The sequence below is a fragment of the Musa acuminata genome, chromosome BXJ1-9, assembly GCF_036884655.1.
Source record: "Musa acuminata AAA Group cultivar baxijiao chromosome BXJ1-9, Cavendish_Baxijiao_AAA, whole genome shotgun sequence".
NCBI lineage: Eukaryota > Viridiplantae > Streptophyta > Magnoliopsida > Zingiberales > Musaceae > Musa > Musa acuminata.
The window spans coordinates 46,584,089-46,601,912 of record NC_088335.1 but is presented as its reverse complement, the minus strand read 5'-3'; the positions used below and the strand labels follow the sequence as shown (position 1 = coordinate 46,601,912).

Below are 17,824 nucleotides of genomic sequence, written 5' to 3'. Positions count from 1 at the left end.
ATGGTAGGAGAGAAACTGCAGAATTTTCTGAATAAAGCTTCCCTGTTGAGACCATGGTGTTTCAATTTAAAGAGTCAGATAATATAAACAATAAATCCAGCTTCAGGCTGGAGAAAACAGTAAGTTATTACAGCGGAAAGAGATTAGAACTCCACAACCATCCTCCTTAAGATTCCAAAAATAAGGAACCCAAGAAGCCCCAAGAAAGACAAGGAATGATTACTTCCACCAGCTGATAGAAGCATTCCCATTATCTTCATCAATGGAGGCATCCAAGAGATTGTCTTCATTCAAATCCAAGTTTTTATCTTAGGAGGAGGGGTTTTTTTCAAGGGATGAATCAAAGCCTGTCCATGACATTAACCACTTCCTTTTCAACTCAACATGAAAATGAATGAAGAAAGGAGGCAACCCTGTCTTAGACAAACATCATCATTAATCAAAATATTAGACATTCCAAAGAAATTACCACATCCCTTTTGACATTCTTTAATATCTAGATATGTTTTCATGTGCAACAATATAATGGATTTCATAATGGTTTGATTTCCTTATCTCTTTACCTCTCACTAATACATGAGTGTAGGCAATAGAAGGATTGGGGAAGGAAAAAAAAGGAACATATTAAATTACGAATAAAATTGACAAACATTTAACTTATTATCATATCCAAAACATTCTAAATATCATAAGCCACATCGTGTAGAAATCTAATCAATGGTTCTGCGTCTCCCTGTTTGCTGGTTTCTCACCGGCTTAGCGCGCGAACCGGAACGAAAAGATCACCCAACCGGTTTAATCCTTACACTTACCCTCCTTTCACCTTCTACGTAATTGCTGAATTTTGATGTGGGTCCGACAAAGTCCCATCGACGTCACATGCGCGTAAATATGTAGGGTATTTAACGAGTATGAAATGTTTTATCGGATTAGCACGACAACCGGAACCAAAAGATCACCGAACCGGTCTAATATTGAATACTTTTACGGACAGTACCCATATATTTACCGTCTCTTCAAGTGGTGAAATTTGATGTGGGTCTGACGAAAGCCCATTGATGTCACCATGCAGGTGTACGTGGGTATTTGTAAGTGTAAACAAAATTTTCCGACTTGGAGTCCTTTGCGCTCGCATAGATATAAAGAGAAAACAAGTAAAATGGTCTTCGTAGCGATTCCCAGATAGAGACTACAATTAGGGCTCTGAGAATTCCCCTCCGATCTCCCGATCTCCCGATCTCCCCTAATTTCTAGCGTTTCCGTCGCGATTTCGATCGGCTTCGGTTCGAGGGGAAGCCCTCGGTGCTGACGATCTCCGCCTAAGATTTGTTGGAGGATATGAGAGCGTCGGAGGAACTCCTGGCCGCGATGTCCCTCGCCGGCGCGCCGGCGGAGTCTGCGGATGAATTTACGGAGGGTTCGTCGTCTCGGAGCGCACTGATCTCGTCCTCGTGGATCGTGGGTTGCCACGGGCTCCCGTACAACCTCGCGTTGATCGTCCCCTCGGCTCTCTTCGTCGTCTATCTCGCCTCGAAGGCACGGAAGAGCTTTGCGAAGCTCACATATGGCCATTCTTACGTCATGATGGCCTATTACGCTCTCCTGTGGGTCGTCACCGTTCTCAATCTCTCTTGGTGTCTCGTGCAGGTGCGGCAATCCCACTATTAAGAGCCTTTGGATGTTATAAATGTTATTTCAGCCAGTTGCTGTTATTTTGTTGATAATATGAAATTTAGTTAGATATTTATTGCCCATTATTACAATTTGTAAATGTTATTTCAGCCAGTTGCTTTTATTTTAGTGAATAATTTGTAGATGTGATTTTCAATAAAGAAAAAGATATTAATTCTTGATACTTTATTAATAGTTACTTGGTTGTTGCATCTACTTATTGTAAATTAGTTGTAATGTGTATTCAATGCTAAATTTGTATGTATTATTATAGGAGAAGTTTGATGTACATGAGCTTAGGAGGATATTGAATTCACCATCTTTATGTTAAAAAAAGTCAAATTTTTGGCATAAACAAGCTCCTCTTGATCTACAACGCTGTTGTATATTATAAATATTAGTTGTTTTTCTAGTTCCTTGTGCATATGGAGTATCGTATAAGGTTTTAATTGATATCACAATTCTTGTTCCATGGAGTGGGAGTTAAAATTACTATTTATTTACTAATATATAAGTTGATTCATAAATTTAGAAAAGTCAGGGACTTGTACAATGGGCTATCAATGAACTCCATGCTTACAGTAATGTCACGGACTTATCTGATTTTGCCTAAGTCATACGACACCCTTGCATGTCTATCTGCAAACTGTCAATTTCCCTGAAACATCTTATAGTCTCTTAAGGACCTACAAAAGAGAAGATGAGTTAAATGAAGTGTTCAATTTGGGATCTCACAGGTAGACATTTCAACAAATTCTTGATAGACAATGCAAATTACAAATATAAACTTCGCAAGCTCTGAACGATCACGCTACAAAGGGTCCAAGGTGATCTATCGTGATCAAAAGTCCTCATAAATGCCCACATGGCACTATTGTAGAACAAGGCAGCGAACCAACCTTAGACAATACCCCAAAGGTCCACCCAGCTATGTGTCACTCAGGTAGCTCTAGAGTGTTATGCTAGCTGACACTCTGTACCACTATGCAGATATAGAAAACCCCCAAAATGGCTACTTAGATGGGTTTGTTTTTGGACAATTTTGCCTCTATGCAACTATTGCACACAACCTGCATTTGCAAGATTAAAACGGCCACAAAAGCCAATCAAAATAAGGCTATCAAGCTTATTGCAAATCCTATACGTGTTGTGCAAAACATGAACAAAATTAAAAGATGCAAATATACACAAACATTACATCGAACACCCTTGGTATAGATTTGTCCGTGATAGTAATTATGTTTTGCTGATTTAGAACATTACACATGAAAATAGCAAGATGCTTGCTAGATACTGCTAAGTTTATGAAACATTGGGGTGCAAGCAAACTATTATTGTAATTTTGAGGAGGAAAGCTGGATAATATATGAAACAATACATGGTTCCATTTCTCTGTACCATAAATCTTGATGACAGATAAATGATGTTCATGAACTGGAGACAATCATGATTACTGAATTTTGGTATCCGGATTCATCATGGTGGACAGTTGTCTCTGTTTCAGTGTTTTTTTACATTTAATTTCTGCGACAATTATGTTATTGTAGTATCTTTAAGGTGGAATTACTTCCATGAGCTGGCTTACCTATATATGATCCAGACTTAAGTTGCTACTAGTAATCCAATCAAGTTGTGTGTTTTGATTTCTTTTCTAATCCCAACTATTGGGGTGTCACAGTCTATCTCATTCAAATGATGACCGTTATCATCAGTGAATGACTGTGTAGAACAGAATCCATTTTCTGGGTTCTGTATAGAATTGAATCTAGATGGGTTTCAATACATTATTGCTCATATCTTAATGTTCCTGCTTGCCTTAAGATCAAGAAAAACCACATTTTAGATGCCAACTTGGTTTAAAATAGGCTTAAACCAAGAGTCAATACAGTTTTTGATACCATCTAGACTGACTGAGTAAAATATTGGCCTCATAACTCAAATGAAGTGGACTTAGGTATGTGAAGCAACATGCTTTAACCAAAGTTACTACTAGCAGATTAGTCAGGTCATAATATGTATCCTTCCTTAAAACTTTATGATAATACTCATGGTGATAGCCACAGTTTCAAAATTTGTTTGATCCTTACCTGCATTGGACATTTGAATTGGGATCGACTGGAGCTCCATTGTAATATCCCAAAAAAAGGCTTCTCTAAATTAATGTCATATACCTTCATGTCAGCTAAGATCTCCAGTCTAGATTCTTCCAGAGGAAGGAGAGGAAGAAAAGATGAAAATAGAAAATGGTGGAGGGAATGAACAGGTGGGCAGTTGTCAGCATTGGTGGTATGTCTAGTAGAAATTGAAACTAACAATAATCTAATACGAACAATTTATCTTCTCGAACTCAGACTTGATCATGACAATTAAGTCTTTGTGCTCTTGATCCTCAGCCATAGGTTGGAAAATTAATCTTTGTATTATTGTTGGCCAATGGTGAAGACTCTACATCTGCTATCAGATTGGCTAGATTAGAATCGGCTAAAAAAATGTAAATTAAAATTTTAAAACAACATAAAAAGGAAAAATGTTATTACAAAATATTATAAACATACAACAACTTGTGTTATAATTGCTAAAGAAAAATAAGCAAATGCATGACACTGAACAAAACCTTAGCCATAAGATTTTTTATTTTATATTTTTAGTATTATATTACATCATTAATTTTGTTTATTAGTAAATGTTAATAAGCATGCAAGTCACCTGATCAATTTCTAGTTGTTTGTCTAAATAAAAAAATATTTTCCATATTATATAATATTTTTAGAAACAATATTTTAGAACATTTTATTTTTAATTATTTTAGTATATGATATTTTTTTGAATATTTTTAACATATATGTGATGGACCTAACCTGGGCCTTCAGTTGTTGGAGAGGCACTGCTTGATTGTGTTCATCTTCCACTTTAATCAATGGTCTGAGAGTCCGACTCAGTTTCCAAATCTCAAAAGACCTAATAGAGATGAAGATGCTGGGAATGCAGTTTATGAGATCTTCCTTCGGTGCTGAGTCAAACTGTCAAACTTTGTTTCTTGAAGAAGTTGAACTGTTTGGCGAGAGAATAAATGAAAAGAGAATCTTGATCTAATAGCTGTAGTGGAAGTCTCCTTTTTTAGCCTCTTCCTTGGAGAGGGATTATCCTTATGATCAGTAACTTTAGTCACACAAAACAAAGATTTCAGGTTCTGTGGCTCCATGTGGCTGTAGGGTGATTCCAATTGATAGGTATTTGATACACGGCCTACAAAAGGCATGACTCCTCATCTGTCAGAAGGGCTGTTCTCAACTATGTTCAACCATTAAAATGATAGTATTGGAGGCTGTTGACATATAGCATTAAGCTCCACGATCAATAAAGATTCGGCAGGTGTTGTCAAAGCATCAGTTGACTCACTATTAAAATGATGATCGAGACAAAACTTAAAAAGTGTTGGTTTGACTCACTTGGAGGGTCCAATTGCATTAGTTTTATCTATTATTTGTAATTATTTTTTATTTTTAAAATATCATCTTATATGTTTTTGATATTTTAGTCATAGTTTATTTTTATATAACTTATATGTTTATACTTTATACTAAACATATTTATGATATATTATATTATAATCACAAATTTAAAGTAGCTTATATTTTTATGTTTGCATATTATATGACATGTAGCTGAATGTATAATGCAGGGTTTTTAATTTCGAATGATATCGCCCATATCGGGTGGTGTGTACCAGTTCGTCAATAGATCGATACGCGGATTGATTTTTTAACTTTTATTTTTTTATTTTTTTTAATTATATATATATATACATATATATCAAGCGGTATGCTAGAGCATACCACTCGGTATACTCGTACCGTACTGTCCCGAGCTAAACTTGATACTCTGGTACGGTATGAAATTATGAACCTTGTTATGATGTATAATTGTATATATCATATATTATAATATATACATGTATATGCCTATGTTGTATATACATTCAAAATAGCATACACTTTCCCTTTCCCTCTACCTCCCCCTCTCGGTTTTTGGGTGCCCGGCTTCCTTCTATCAGTTAGCATTTGAATTCTTTTTAATGTTTGTACATGGCGAGGTGGGTAGGCAACTCAGGTGGACAGTGATGATTGAAGCAGGTCTTACAATCCCTTGTAATTCTAGGCTGTTAGTGTCACAACATAACATTGTACTCCAACAGAACTAATCTTTCGTTTAATTTCCAATTACATAATGATAATTTTTAGCTATAGTAATTGCTAACAGTGCCATAGAACCATAAGTATTGCGAGACTACATTAAGCTACAGTAACTCAGATCTATTTGCTATGGTCATTTAGGTTCAACTGCATAAGCATTATATAGCTAACCTTGATTCTCCATGGTTCAATCATCATTTCATGGTATATGACATGGAAGACTATTTACCATTTCTATGCAGAAATTATATCTTAAGTAAGGATGTTTCAGCCATTAAAGCAAAACAGTTTAGAAAATATTTTATAATGTAATGGCTCTCTAGCCTTTCTCAATTAAAAACGAATTAACAGAAGGGCTTTTTTCATTGTTTTTTAGATGGACTGGATTAATTCGGTTGAGAGTTGATTGAATTGAACTGTTATAGATTTTATCTTAATAACTAGGTTTAGACTGATCTTCTCTAAATCGATTCAATGCCTTAGTTCATTGGGTCACAACCCTTATCTTTTGAGAATGCCAGCCGTAGCTTGCCATGGTGGTGTCTGTCAAGGAGAGAAGAGGACAGAGAGGAGAGGAGCAACCTGCAAAGAAGAGCTGTACTTTTTAAATTTTGATACCCTGTTTATATGTTTTTTTTTTGCACCATTGGCACACCAAAGTATGCTTACTATCTGCATTGCTTGCACACCAACATATGCCATTCTAATGGTTGGCCACGTGATAGCTGCTGATGAAATTTAAATCCTTGTTTTGTGGTTAACCTTGGAGCCTGTTTCCAGCAAGATGGTGCCATATTTACCCTTTATTAAGTTCTGTGGGATGCCATATTTACCCTATATTTCAAATCTTCTTATTTCTTTTATTTTTTTTCCTTTTCCATAATGTATATAACTATAGATTATCTCAATGTTAGCTCATCTGTTCATTTGGAGTGCAGGCATGGGAATGTACTACTGCTAAGGAATTATCTTGGAACATGTTGTCATTGTTTACAGAATCTGGGATGTTGCTTTTGGAAGTTAGCTTGCTGGCCTTTCTACTCCAAGGAAATCATGCAGGTGGATTGGAAGTTCTAACACGTACTTTTGTTGTCTCAGGAGTAATTGTCGCTGCTGATACATTACTGAAGGTAATCAATGTTGTTATACCTAAGCGTAAATGTTTTGGAATGATTTTCTCCCACAGTTCATTTGCATTTCTTGACAACCTTTTTGGTCTATGATTGGAAAAAAATAGTTTTCTTGTTTTTAGTTTCATAATATTTTATTTGAAAGGAGCTTTAAGTAATAATGCTTGCTGGTGTTAGTAAAGAATGATATTGGACAACCTCGAAGGGTGTTATGGCTCAAGGGAATTGGATATGAAAAGGCAATTACAAAACAAAGAAAAATAATTGGTGAAAGCATGTTTGATTCTTAGAAAAAATAGTTTCACTGACGGAAAATACAAATTCTGACATATACCAAAACTTGACAAAAGAATATGGACCATTGATATCAACACTATCAATATCCATTGGTTATTGAAGTATATTTGTTTGCTTCCAACATTATAGGAAACATCATCACTGGAACTTTTGACCTCAGATGGGTTGTTTAAGGTTAAAGGAAGGTGTTGGGTAGCTAAGATATTATGTGGGTGTTAGTATTATGCTTGTAAAAGTTTGAATAATGGGATTGTATTATTGATTCTTTTGTGGCTTTAAGGCTTTAGTATGAATAAGGTAAGAAAAAGTTGGAACTAAGGAAATGCGTGATACCTCATGCTCGTTCAATGTCCTTTGAATTTAATTTGAGGATAATAAGATGATCTTACACCAGTCATACATTTTATGCAAAAAGAATACTTTTTCATTCATTCAATTACGTCATCATTTATGATCCTTTTCCCATTATATAGACCACTAAGTATAGGGAAAGCTAAACTAGAGAAAGAAATTCTAATTTCATTAATCATGGACTAATCAGATCACTGATCTCAATTACAATTTCTGAATAATCCGTAGTTCCATTTTTGCTTCAAGAGATGATCTTTTTAATTAGCAAGATCTGTGAATGGATTGGAGCATTATTTATCCAATCATCTTTTGTCTAAGTTTATCATCTTTTTTCTTTTATCTTTAGTCAATCATCTTTTAACAACACAATTGACATGAACAACAATCATTCACAAAATTACTTCAAACTTGTAATGTTGTACACTAAATATCAAGATTTTCTATATTCATACAAGAAGATCAAAGTATAAACATAGTTTCTGTATATAATGTTGTCAAGAAACTTATGATCATGGTATATGTGTCTAGTCTTATATCTCACCACCACATATGATGATGTTTACTACAAAAGGAGATCAATTAGATTATAGCCAATTGATACAGCTTCATGACCTATTACTTTTGTATGTAATGTAATCTATATACACACATTCCCATATTTTGTGGAGGGTAGGTCTTGGTAATCATGAGAATGACCCCTTTATTTATATGGGTAAATTTCAAACATTGACCCTCACCAGACCTGCATTACTAGGAATCTTTTGCACTAGGTTTGCCCTTTTAACTATGTACTACCGCTCGACGTGTGATTTAATCACATTTATGTATACGTGTAAATTGTATATGCTTGTGCATATTCATGCATGCATCAATTCATGTGTCCTTGTCATTTTGCATGTGTATGGATGTGTATGCCATATTCGATGCATATGTATATCTTCTACCTATGATCGTGAATGCTTGTATGTTCATAAGCATGCACATCTGCTGCGTGTACTTGTTATGGCCGATATAATCGAGATTTTAAACCTTGATCGATGCATCATTACGTTAAGTCAGCCTGTACATATGGCAGAGGTTTGCAGGTAGCTTAACTAACCTTACATGGAGTAGGAAGTTCATGTCTCTGGCAATTATTATACTATTAAGGCATTATGAATTTCCACCTAGTAGTTCTTCCTATCGTGGATAGGCTGTCATTATCGTCCTACTACATAAAAGTTGAACCCGAAGTTTTGTATGTTCATCAGGCCATCTATATATTTGGTTTTGGAGTTCCATTATTCGCAGACAAGAACAAAACAGCAAATAGTGGAAGATGGGGATTGTGGATTATCCACAAGATGTTGCTTACTGCTGTCTATGGTTTCATTTTCTTCATGCACCACTCAAAGTGGAGAGAAAGGTTACCAGGTAATCCTCATATTTATGCTCTTTTTTTTCTAGTTTATTGTTGCTTGTATATTCGTTTGTATTTCTTCAGAATTTTTACTTTGCCCATTAACAGCAAGACCGGCATTCTACAAATACGTTTGTGCAATGTTGTTGTTAAATACAATGTCCCTATTTGGCTGTCTGCTTGCTGGAAATGGAGCTGGATTTGGGATCTGGTATCAATCATATGCTTTTTGAAACCATAGCTATGGTAGCTTTTTTTTCTCTTTCTGTAAAAGACTAATCCTCTTCCTGTTACAGGCTGTTCAATCTGACAATGATATGCTACCACTCTCTTTATCTTCCACTTCTATACATGGTCTTCCTAGCAGATTTTTTCCAGGTCTGGTTCCATGTTTTCGTCCCTAGAATTTTCTTGGTTTGAGCTAGTTTTTGTAAAAGGCTCATATTTCTACAATGACTACGCATCACAAATCCTTTATGGTCTCCTTTTGGTGGCTTTTTTGCATACAGGAAGAAGATTTGCGTTTGGAGAACGTGTACTACTCGGAAATGAAAGATGCTGGTTTCTTTGATGACGATTGGGAATAAGAACATCAGCTTAATAGGTTATACGGCAACTCACTATACCTTTGTAAATAAATGCATTACAGGATCTCTATGTTTAAGAGTACAGATTTAGCTTTTGTATCAATTCCAAGCGTCGTTATCACAATTTGATTTTTGACACAAACATTAGTAGAACGATCAGCCTTGTTGTGCCTTGATATTGTGCTATTCTATGATTCCTCCATGATAACTTGCCCAGCTTGCAATTTAGAATTCTTCTCGCCTCTGATGATTGGAAATCTCTGCTTGTAGGCTGCCGTGATTGCAGGCTACTGATGGTGTCATACTGGCATCAAACTCTACTGTAAAGGATGGCAAAGTGTGTTCTTACTTGATTCGGGATAGAAGAGACAAGATGACATTTTCATTTGAATCTGGAATCACATTTTGATGGTGTCTCGACCTTTTCTCGGGTTTGTTGGCTGTTTCTATTACCAGAATCGTTAGGAGATGTTTTTGACTCTTCTCTTCTATATCTGCGTGGATAGCTGTCCTCACAGATTATTTTAATCCTCTTTCACGATAATCTTTTGTCGTTGCCTTTAAACAAAAATAATGAATATTATGTTAATGTTAAAAAAAATAATTTTTTTTAAATTAGAATTTATTTTTATTTTATTTTATTCTAATATAACATCTCTTATTTTTTAAATGGTTAAGATCCATTTTAATCATTATGATTTTGACTATAGACTTTTTAAGTTTTTATGATTTACTCGTGTTTAAGATAATTTATATATTTTTAAAAGTATAACGTATGAGTTAATAAATATTAGAGTTTCACATCATGACTCATAATAAATCATTAATATAATTAATATAATGATATGTATAATTTAAATTTAAAAAAGAGTTAAAAGGTTAATTTTAAAGATCATGGATCTTTTAAGTTTTTATGATTTACTCGTATTTAAAATAATTCATATATTTTAAAAAACATAATATATAAGTTTTTCTCGTCAAGTATGAGTTAACAAATATTAAAGTCCATTTACATGACATATTAATTTATAATAAATTATTAATATAATGACACGTGTAATTTAAGTTTTAAAAAAAAAATTAAAACTTTCATCAATGGTGGGAGGAGGCATCGTCGTGAAAGCGACCACCAACAATAACATTGCGTCGTTGTTGCATAGTAGGGCATCGTACGCATGCAACCTCTCTCGCGTCGACGATGAGCTCAAGAGCTTCCAATCCTGCCTTAGGTGGATATGCATCGACTAGTCCGACGTTAGGCATGTAGTGGCCCCGCATGAGAGCAATGCATTTGTTGACTGCATTACGAGTTCAAATAGAGGAAAACATAAAGATAAAGCCACAAAAAGCTGGGAACAACAAGTTGATGTATATGGACATTAAGCTAAATGGTCGTACAACCTTTGCAATGGTTGACACGGGCGCTACCCATAATTTCATTATCGACCGAGAAACAAAAAGACTTAGGCGAAACTTAAAGACGCAAGTTCAAGGAAGGCTATGAACTCGAAGGCTTAGATATTCGAACTAGCAAAGGGGGTCCCCATTAAGATTGGGATGTGGCGCAGAAACACAAACATGATGGCGGTGCCATTGTATGACTTCCGAGTGATCCTTAGAATGAAGTTCATGCACATAATGAAGTTAGTGCCCATGTCATTCCTACACTCTTTATGCTTGATGGGTGGTAATGACCCATATGTGGTTCTTATTTTTTAAGGAGGAACTAAGAGCATATGATAAATATATGCTCTACAACCGTAGAAGGGGGTACGAAAGGGTGAACTAACTTTTGTGACTGTAATGAAGCTAAAACCACTTGATATATAGGCCATTCATGAACCTGTTGCGGTAGCAGACGTATTGAAGAAGTTCACTAATGTTATACCACCCAAGTTACTAAAAACTCGATCATTATGTAAAGGCATGGATCATTGCATCCAGTTGGAGCCAGTAGTAAAGCCTCCAACGAGACCACCGTACTACACGGCCCCTCCAGAGTTGGCAGAGCTCAATAAGTAGTTAAATGAATTGTTAAACGGTGGTCTCATTTACAGTTCTGAAGCACCATTCAAATCTCCAATCTTCTTTCAAAAGAAACAAGATGTGAGCCTTTGATTATGCGTCGACTATCGGACCCTAAATAAGGTAATAGTGAAGAAAAAGTATCTCATCCCGCTTGTCGTGGACTTATTCGACCAACTAGTCAAAGTAAGGTATTTCTCTAAACTCAACATTCGGTCGAGTTACTAGCAGGTGCGCATTGTTGAAGGCAATAAATCAGAGACTACTTGTGTGACTAGGTATAGAGTGTTCGAGTTCTTGGTGATGTCTTTTGGCTTAACTAATGCTTTGGCTATATTCTGCACTCTCATGAATCAACTAGTCACAGAGTATCCGGATAAATTTGTGGTCGTCTACTTGAATGATATTATCGTTTATATCTAAATACTTGATGAGCATGTGAAGCACCTTAAAACAATTTTCAAGATTCTCAAAGAGAACCTTTCTTGTGAAAAGAGAGAAACACTACTTTGCTCATATGAAGATTTTATTCTTAGCGTATAGAATCGATAAAGTTTCCATTTAGATAGACAAAAAAAAAAGGTGCAAGTTGTGGCGAAGTGATAAACACCAAGGAAGGTACCAGAGATAAGATCTTTCCTTGGTTTTGTTAACTATTATCGGTGCTTTATAGTTGGGCACTCGAAGTACACAACTTCACTGAAAAGAGTTGTTGAACAATGAGTAGTCTTAGGCAATGGTCAGACAAATGTGAAGTAATATTCTAAGACATAAATGCTATTGTGTTAGAAGAATTGGTACTCAATTTGTTAAACTATAAGAAACCTTTCGAAGTCTGTACAGATACTTCAAACTTCGCTATTGGGGGAGTACTTATACAAGAGGGTCATTTGGTGGCCTATAAGAGTTGTAAGCTCAATAAAATCGAGCGATGGTATCCAGTGCACGAGGAGGTAACAATAGTGGTCCACTATCTACGAGTTTGGTGACATTATTTTCTCGAAATATGATTGGTGCTAAGGACAAACAACATCACATTGTGTTACTTCCAAACTCAAAAGAATCTCTTTCCAAAACAAGCACAGTCGAATGACTTGACAATAAAGTATAAACCCGAAAGAGTAAATGTCACGACCAATGTGTTGAGTAGGAAAGTGGAGCTATCAAATGCTCTGCAATTAGAAGGTGGAGGCCAAGCAAGTCAGCTACACTCTAACTTCCTTTCCAATATTAGAGATAGACTATATAGTGATCCCTAGGCAGTAACCCTGATGCAATTAATCAAAGAGGGTAAGACACGATAATTTTGGGTCTATGAGGGACTCACTTACACCAAAGGGAATAGAGTTTATATTCCTCGAGCAAATAATCTGAGACATGAACTCTTAAGAGAGTATCACAATTTCCTTTAGGTTAGACATCTAGGTATTCATCGAACGTTGACTCTCATAGGGAAGGCATTCTATTGGCCAAAGATAGAGTTTGATGTGTAGGAATATATTCAAACATGTCTTACTTGCCAACAAAATAAGGTAAAGCAATAGAAGCCGACGAGACTTTTGGAGTCGTTGCCCATACCAAAACGGTCATGAGAGAACATTTCCTTGGACTTCATATCAAACTTACTAGCAGCAAGGGGACTCGGATCAATACTCACGGCAGTTGATCAGTTTCAAAGTATGCAACATTCATTGGTGCACCCCTACACTTCTCAGTGGAGGAGGCAGCCAAGTTGATGATGAAAAATGCTGTAAAGTATTGGAGAGCCCTGCATAATATCATAAGTGATCGAGATGCACAGTTCTTGGGACAATTTTGGATCAAGCTATTTAAATTATTGGGATCGAAGTTATACTTCTTCACAAGCCTCCACCTCTAGATGGATGGCTAAACTGAAAGAATAAATTCGCTCATAGAGCAATATCTTTGGCACTACATGAGTGCCAATGAATGAGATTAGGTGAAATTGTTGAACAAAGCCCAATTTTCCTATAACTTGTAGTAGAGATTTGCATCTAATAAGAATCCCGTTGAGATTATTACGGGATAACAATTGTCGACTCATCACACATTGATAATCGATTATACTGAGAGTAGTCCATCAGCCTATCATTTTGTAAAGGAATGATATCGAAACATAGATATTGTGTGGGTTTACTTAGAGAAGGTAACTAAAAGGATAAAGTAAACAAATTTGGAAAGGCAACCATAGGAGTTTAAAATTGACGAGTTGGTGTTAGTAAAGCGTCAACTAGCATCATTCTAGTTCTTTAGGTATAAAATACATAAGGAACTGGTGCACAAGTATAAAATTCATAATGTCTTTCATGCAAGCAACTTGAAATGCTATCATTCAGATCCGCAAGATGCTTCTCGAAATGTTCCAACTCGGCCACCCCCCACCAAAGTCTCGTACAAAAAGTGAGTTGAAATCATTTTAGCGGATCGTAAAACACAACTACCCAACAAAATAGAACAGATCGAGTACTTAGTGAAATGGTGAAAGCTTCCTCGAATAGAAGCCTGTTGGGAGCCTAAAGATGCCCTGTAACACAAAGAAGTAGTCATCAAAGCCTACCAGCAAGCATCGATGAGGGCGTCGATAGTTTAAGTGGGAGAGAATGTCATGGATGGTCATTGCAAACCCGCAACACCTTTGTCAACGGACCATTCATTACTTTTATTTGCTTGTACATATATTTAAGCAACATATTTTACCTTGTTTTTATATGTTTTGTTTGAAAACGGTAAGCAAGAAAAGTTTACAAGGTTGTTGAGTGATCACTCACCAAAATGACTTAGTTTTCGCGTGTCATGGCCTATTTGTTGTCAATTGTGATGCAAAGAAAAACGTTAATCATTTCAGCACCTCAAAACCCCTAGAGTGGCACCTAGAGGGATGAGGGTTTATGACAGTGTTGGTCATTGATTGGATTCACAAGATTGCACGTTAAGCCTACAGGAACTTACCAACATACTCGACACCTGGTGAGTAGTCGTTTACGGACTTATGACTGTTTGTTTGCCTTACAAAGTTATTATTTTCTCCTTCCTTTCTTTTCTCTTTTATAAACCAAGTGTTTGCTCAATTGCTTGTAAAATTATCCTCTTCGCGAGGTGTTAGGACTTTTTTGTTGCTTTCTTTCAAATTAATCAATTTATTCTTTTATGGATCCTTCGACACCTAAGCAAGTTTGTAACTAAGTTGACCCTTTACATATGAATAATGCAAGGGTACCTCACAACTTACGCAATCCCAGCAAAGTCCATGATATTGACGTAGGGTACCTTACAACTTAGATAATTCTAGCTAAGTTCATGAAATTACTGCAATGATGTTCACAACTTAAGTAACTTCAACTAAGTCCATGACAACTCGATGAAGGTAATGAAGATGACGGTGGAGGTCTCACAATAATGAAGGTGGCTTACATCGTAACATAATAAGATAGCTACATTCTCACTATATAGTGGGTGAAAGTGGTGACGATGAAAGAAAAACATGAAGGCAATGGTAATCTTATCATTTGAAAAATAAAGGGCAGTCTATTGGAAAAATACAAAACTTAAGTATTTTTAAGAAATTTACTAAAAAAAAAATCATTCACGTAGAGTGAATAATAATCATTATCACTAATAAATAATATTCTATCTAACATATATTAAAACATCTCACAACAATTTCATTAGAGATTATTGTCTACTTAATTATTTAAAAAAGATATAAATCAACTTAATTCCATAGGGACACTCATTTTCAGAAAATGAAACTCATCGATGAATGTTATTTTAATGCCTATAAAAAAAATATTTCTTGCCAACAAAAATCAATTAGTGAATATAAATCCGCAACGCTCAAAAAAAAAGAAAAGGACCCACATAGAGCGGATAACAATCTTTATCACTCAAATAAATATATTACATCATATGCATTTTAAACATAACTTTTAAAAAAATTTCTTAGGAAGAGGATATGATACACCACCATAACAATATTTTAGGTGTGCTTTTAACAAATTTCCTTAGAGATATCTACCAACTTTTGTCTATTAATAAAGTAATATAAATGCTATAAAATTATACATATATTAATTATGTTATAATTTTTGGCCCATGCAGGTTTCGAAAACCTTCGCGTTATTAGCACGACACTCTAACCAACTGAGCTAATAGACCCGATTTAAATTTTTAAATCTATCTATTAAAAAGAATTTAAAATTATAAATTTCTATGCTTGAATTAAATATTAAACTTTCCAATAATACATAATACAATATCAAAGAGAGTCATTCATGCTTTAGTAGATATTGATATCATGAGGTTAGAATGTGATTATACCATAAAAGATGATCCAATCGCAAAATAATTAACTTTATTGTAGGAGAGTTAAAATTATAATTGCAAAACAATTTTCTTGGTAGATAATACGGATAAAAAGACATAGCATTGTTAGAAGAAAAAAAAATCAACTTCAAAAAGAAATTGGGAAACAAAACAAGATTTTAACATATCAAAACAATTTCAATAGTAATCTACCTCTCGTGGTCTGATCAACTAAAAATAAAATGTATCATTAAAGAACTAAACCAAATAAATAATGAACAAGAACTATATGAATTTGATGCTAGACTCATATTTCAGTTAAGGATTTAATTTTTGCCTAATACCGGTTTTGATATATGGTCCTATACCATCAAGTACCATAAAAAAATTGAACACTGACCGGTATCGACCTATATGGCCAGGTACTAGTATTTGGTCAGACCAGTAAATTTCTAATCTAACATAAATCCAAAATCCTTTTCACTAAACAAGTAAAGCACAATTGACAAATTTAAAGACAAGCTTCACTTTTGTCATTGCAAATACAACAAGATTGCTTAAATATAAATAGTTTCATTACATAACAAGCAAAGTCAAATAAGAGAAGAAAATTACATCATATCCAGAATACATGAGATAGAAGCAATAAAAGGTACATGCCAAATATAATATCCATTGCATAGAAGACAAATGTAATACAAGTATATAGCACATAGGTTCGTCATACAATAGCATACCGCTCGATACGAGCGGTATGTACCAGTCCGATAAGAAACCAATATGGACGATACATACTGGTTTGTCGGTACGCCCCACCGTACCATGTATCGATATGTCAGTACGTACCATACCGACGATCGATCAATATATCGATATCTCAACATAAGAGTTTACTTTATGAGACTGAATTATAAATGGTTGCTAGTATCAATTGGTATAATCTTGTGAACAAAAACTGCTTAATATGTTCAAAATTGCAATCCGACTATATTGTATGTGTATGTTTCACAAATTTCATTTTAGATTTTTCTAATGTGTTGCTTTTTATGGGGTTTTTATTTTTATTTTCGTAAATTATATATTTCTTTACCAGAAAAATCATCCAATCTGACCAATTCTATTGATCCTAGTCATTTTTTTTCTTATTTGGTCATGGTCCTGTTACATCCTTGCAAACAACGGCTACTTAATATGTTTAAAATTGCAATCTGTAAACTGAGCATGTATTATTCAAAGAATCTTTTTGCGTATAATTTTCTTTCACAAACCTCACTTCAGATTTTTGTAATCTTTAGCTATCAATGGAAGTTGATCTTATTATTTTCATATATATATAAACTTCAAATCTTCAACCTTCGTGTTATTAGTAGTTTAGCACAATGCTCTAACTACTCAGCTAATAAATCAGTTTATACAAAAAAAGAACAAATACTAGTAATGTTGAAAATGACCTTTAAAACCAAACCAACCTATGTATGGGATTTTCTATAGGAGTTATTTTCCACATTTAAGTTCAAACTTTAGAACTTCTAGTGAAATATGAATGTGCAAGGTACCAGTTCAGACAAACACCAAACAAAATCATTTAAGTATTAACAATATCATGAGGTTGGTGAGCAACTTGTTGTGAAGAGATTATTACAATTATATAATAATGGAATGAACTTTAAGAGAGCCAATATTATAAAGATGATAATTACCAATCACAAGGCAATCAGCCAATAGATTGTTCTAAAAGGGACAAAAGACAAAAAAAAAAAGAAAAAGAAACCAAGGAAGTACCATTTTTTGCATGTCAGAATACTTTCACTAATGGTCTATATCTGATCAACTACGGAAAAAAATGCA

At 34.8% G+C, this 17,824-nt stretch overlaps 1 protein-coding gene across 2 annotated transcripts; it reads left to right on the top strand.

Moving 5' to 3' along the window:
• Window positions 1-1,155: 1,155 nt before the first annotated feature.
• Window positions 1,156-10,172, top strand: LOC135593853 (protein CANDIDATE G-PROTEIN COUPLED RECEPTOR 2-like). Of its 2 annotated transcripts, XM_065084163.1 has the most exons (7): window positions 1,156-1,647; window positions 6,803-6,994; window positions 8,893-9,055; window positions 9,150-9,252; window positions 9,338-9,419; window positions 9,551-9,645; window positions 9,899-10,172. In XM_065084163.1, exons 1-6 carry the CDS (start codon window positions 1,339-1,341, stop codon window positions 9,626-9,628), a joined length of 927 nt encoding a protein of 308 aa, XP_064940235.1. In that variant the 5' UTR covers window positions 1,156-1,338; the 3' UTR covers window positions 9,629-9,645; window positions 9,899-10,172. The 2 variants fall into 2 exon arrangements, with proteins under 2 accessions (XP_064940235.1, XP_064940234.1); XM_065084162.1 differs by lacking the exon at window positions 9,899-10,172 and having other exon boundaries at window positions 1,157-1,647; window positions 9,551-9,804.
• Window positions 10,173-17,824: the final 7,652 nt, after the last annotated feature.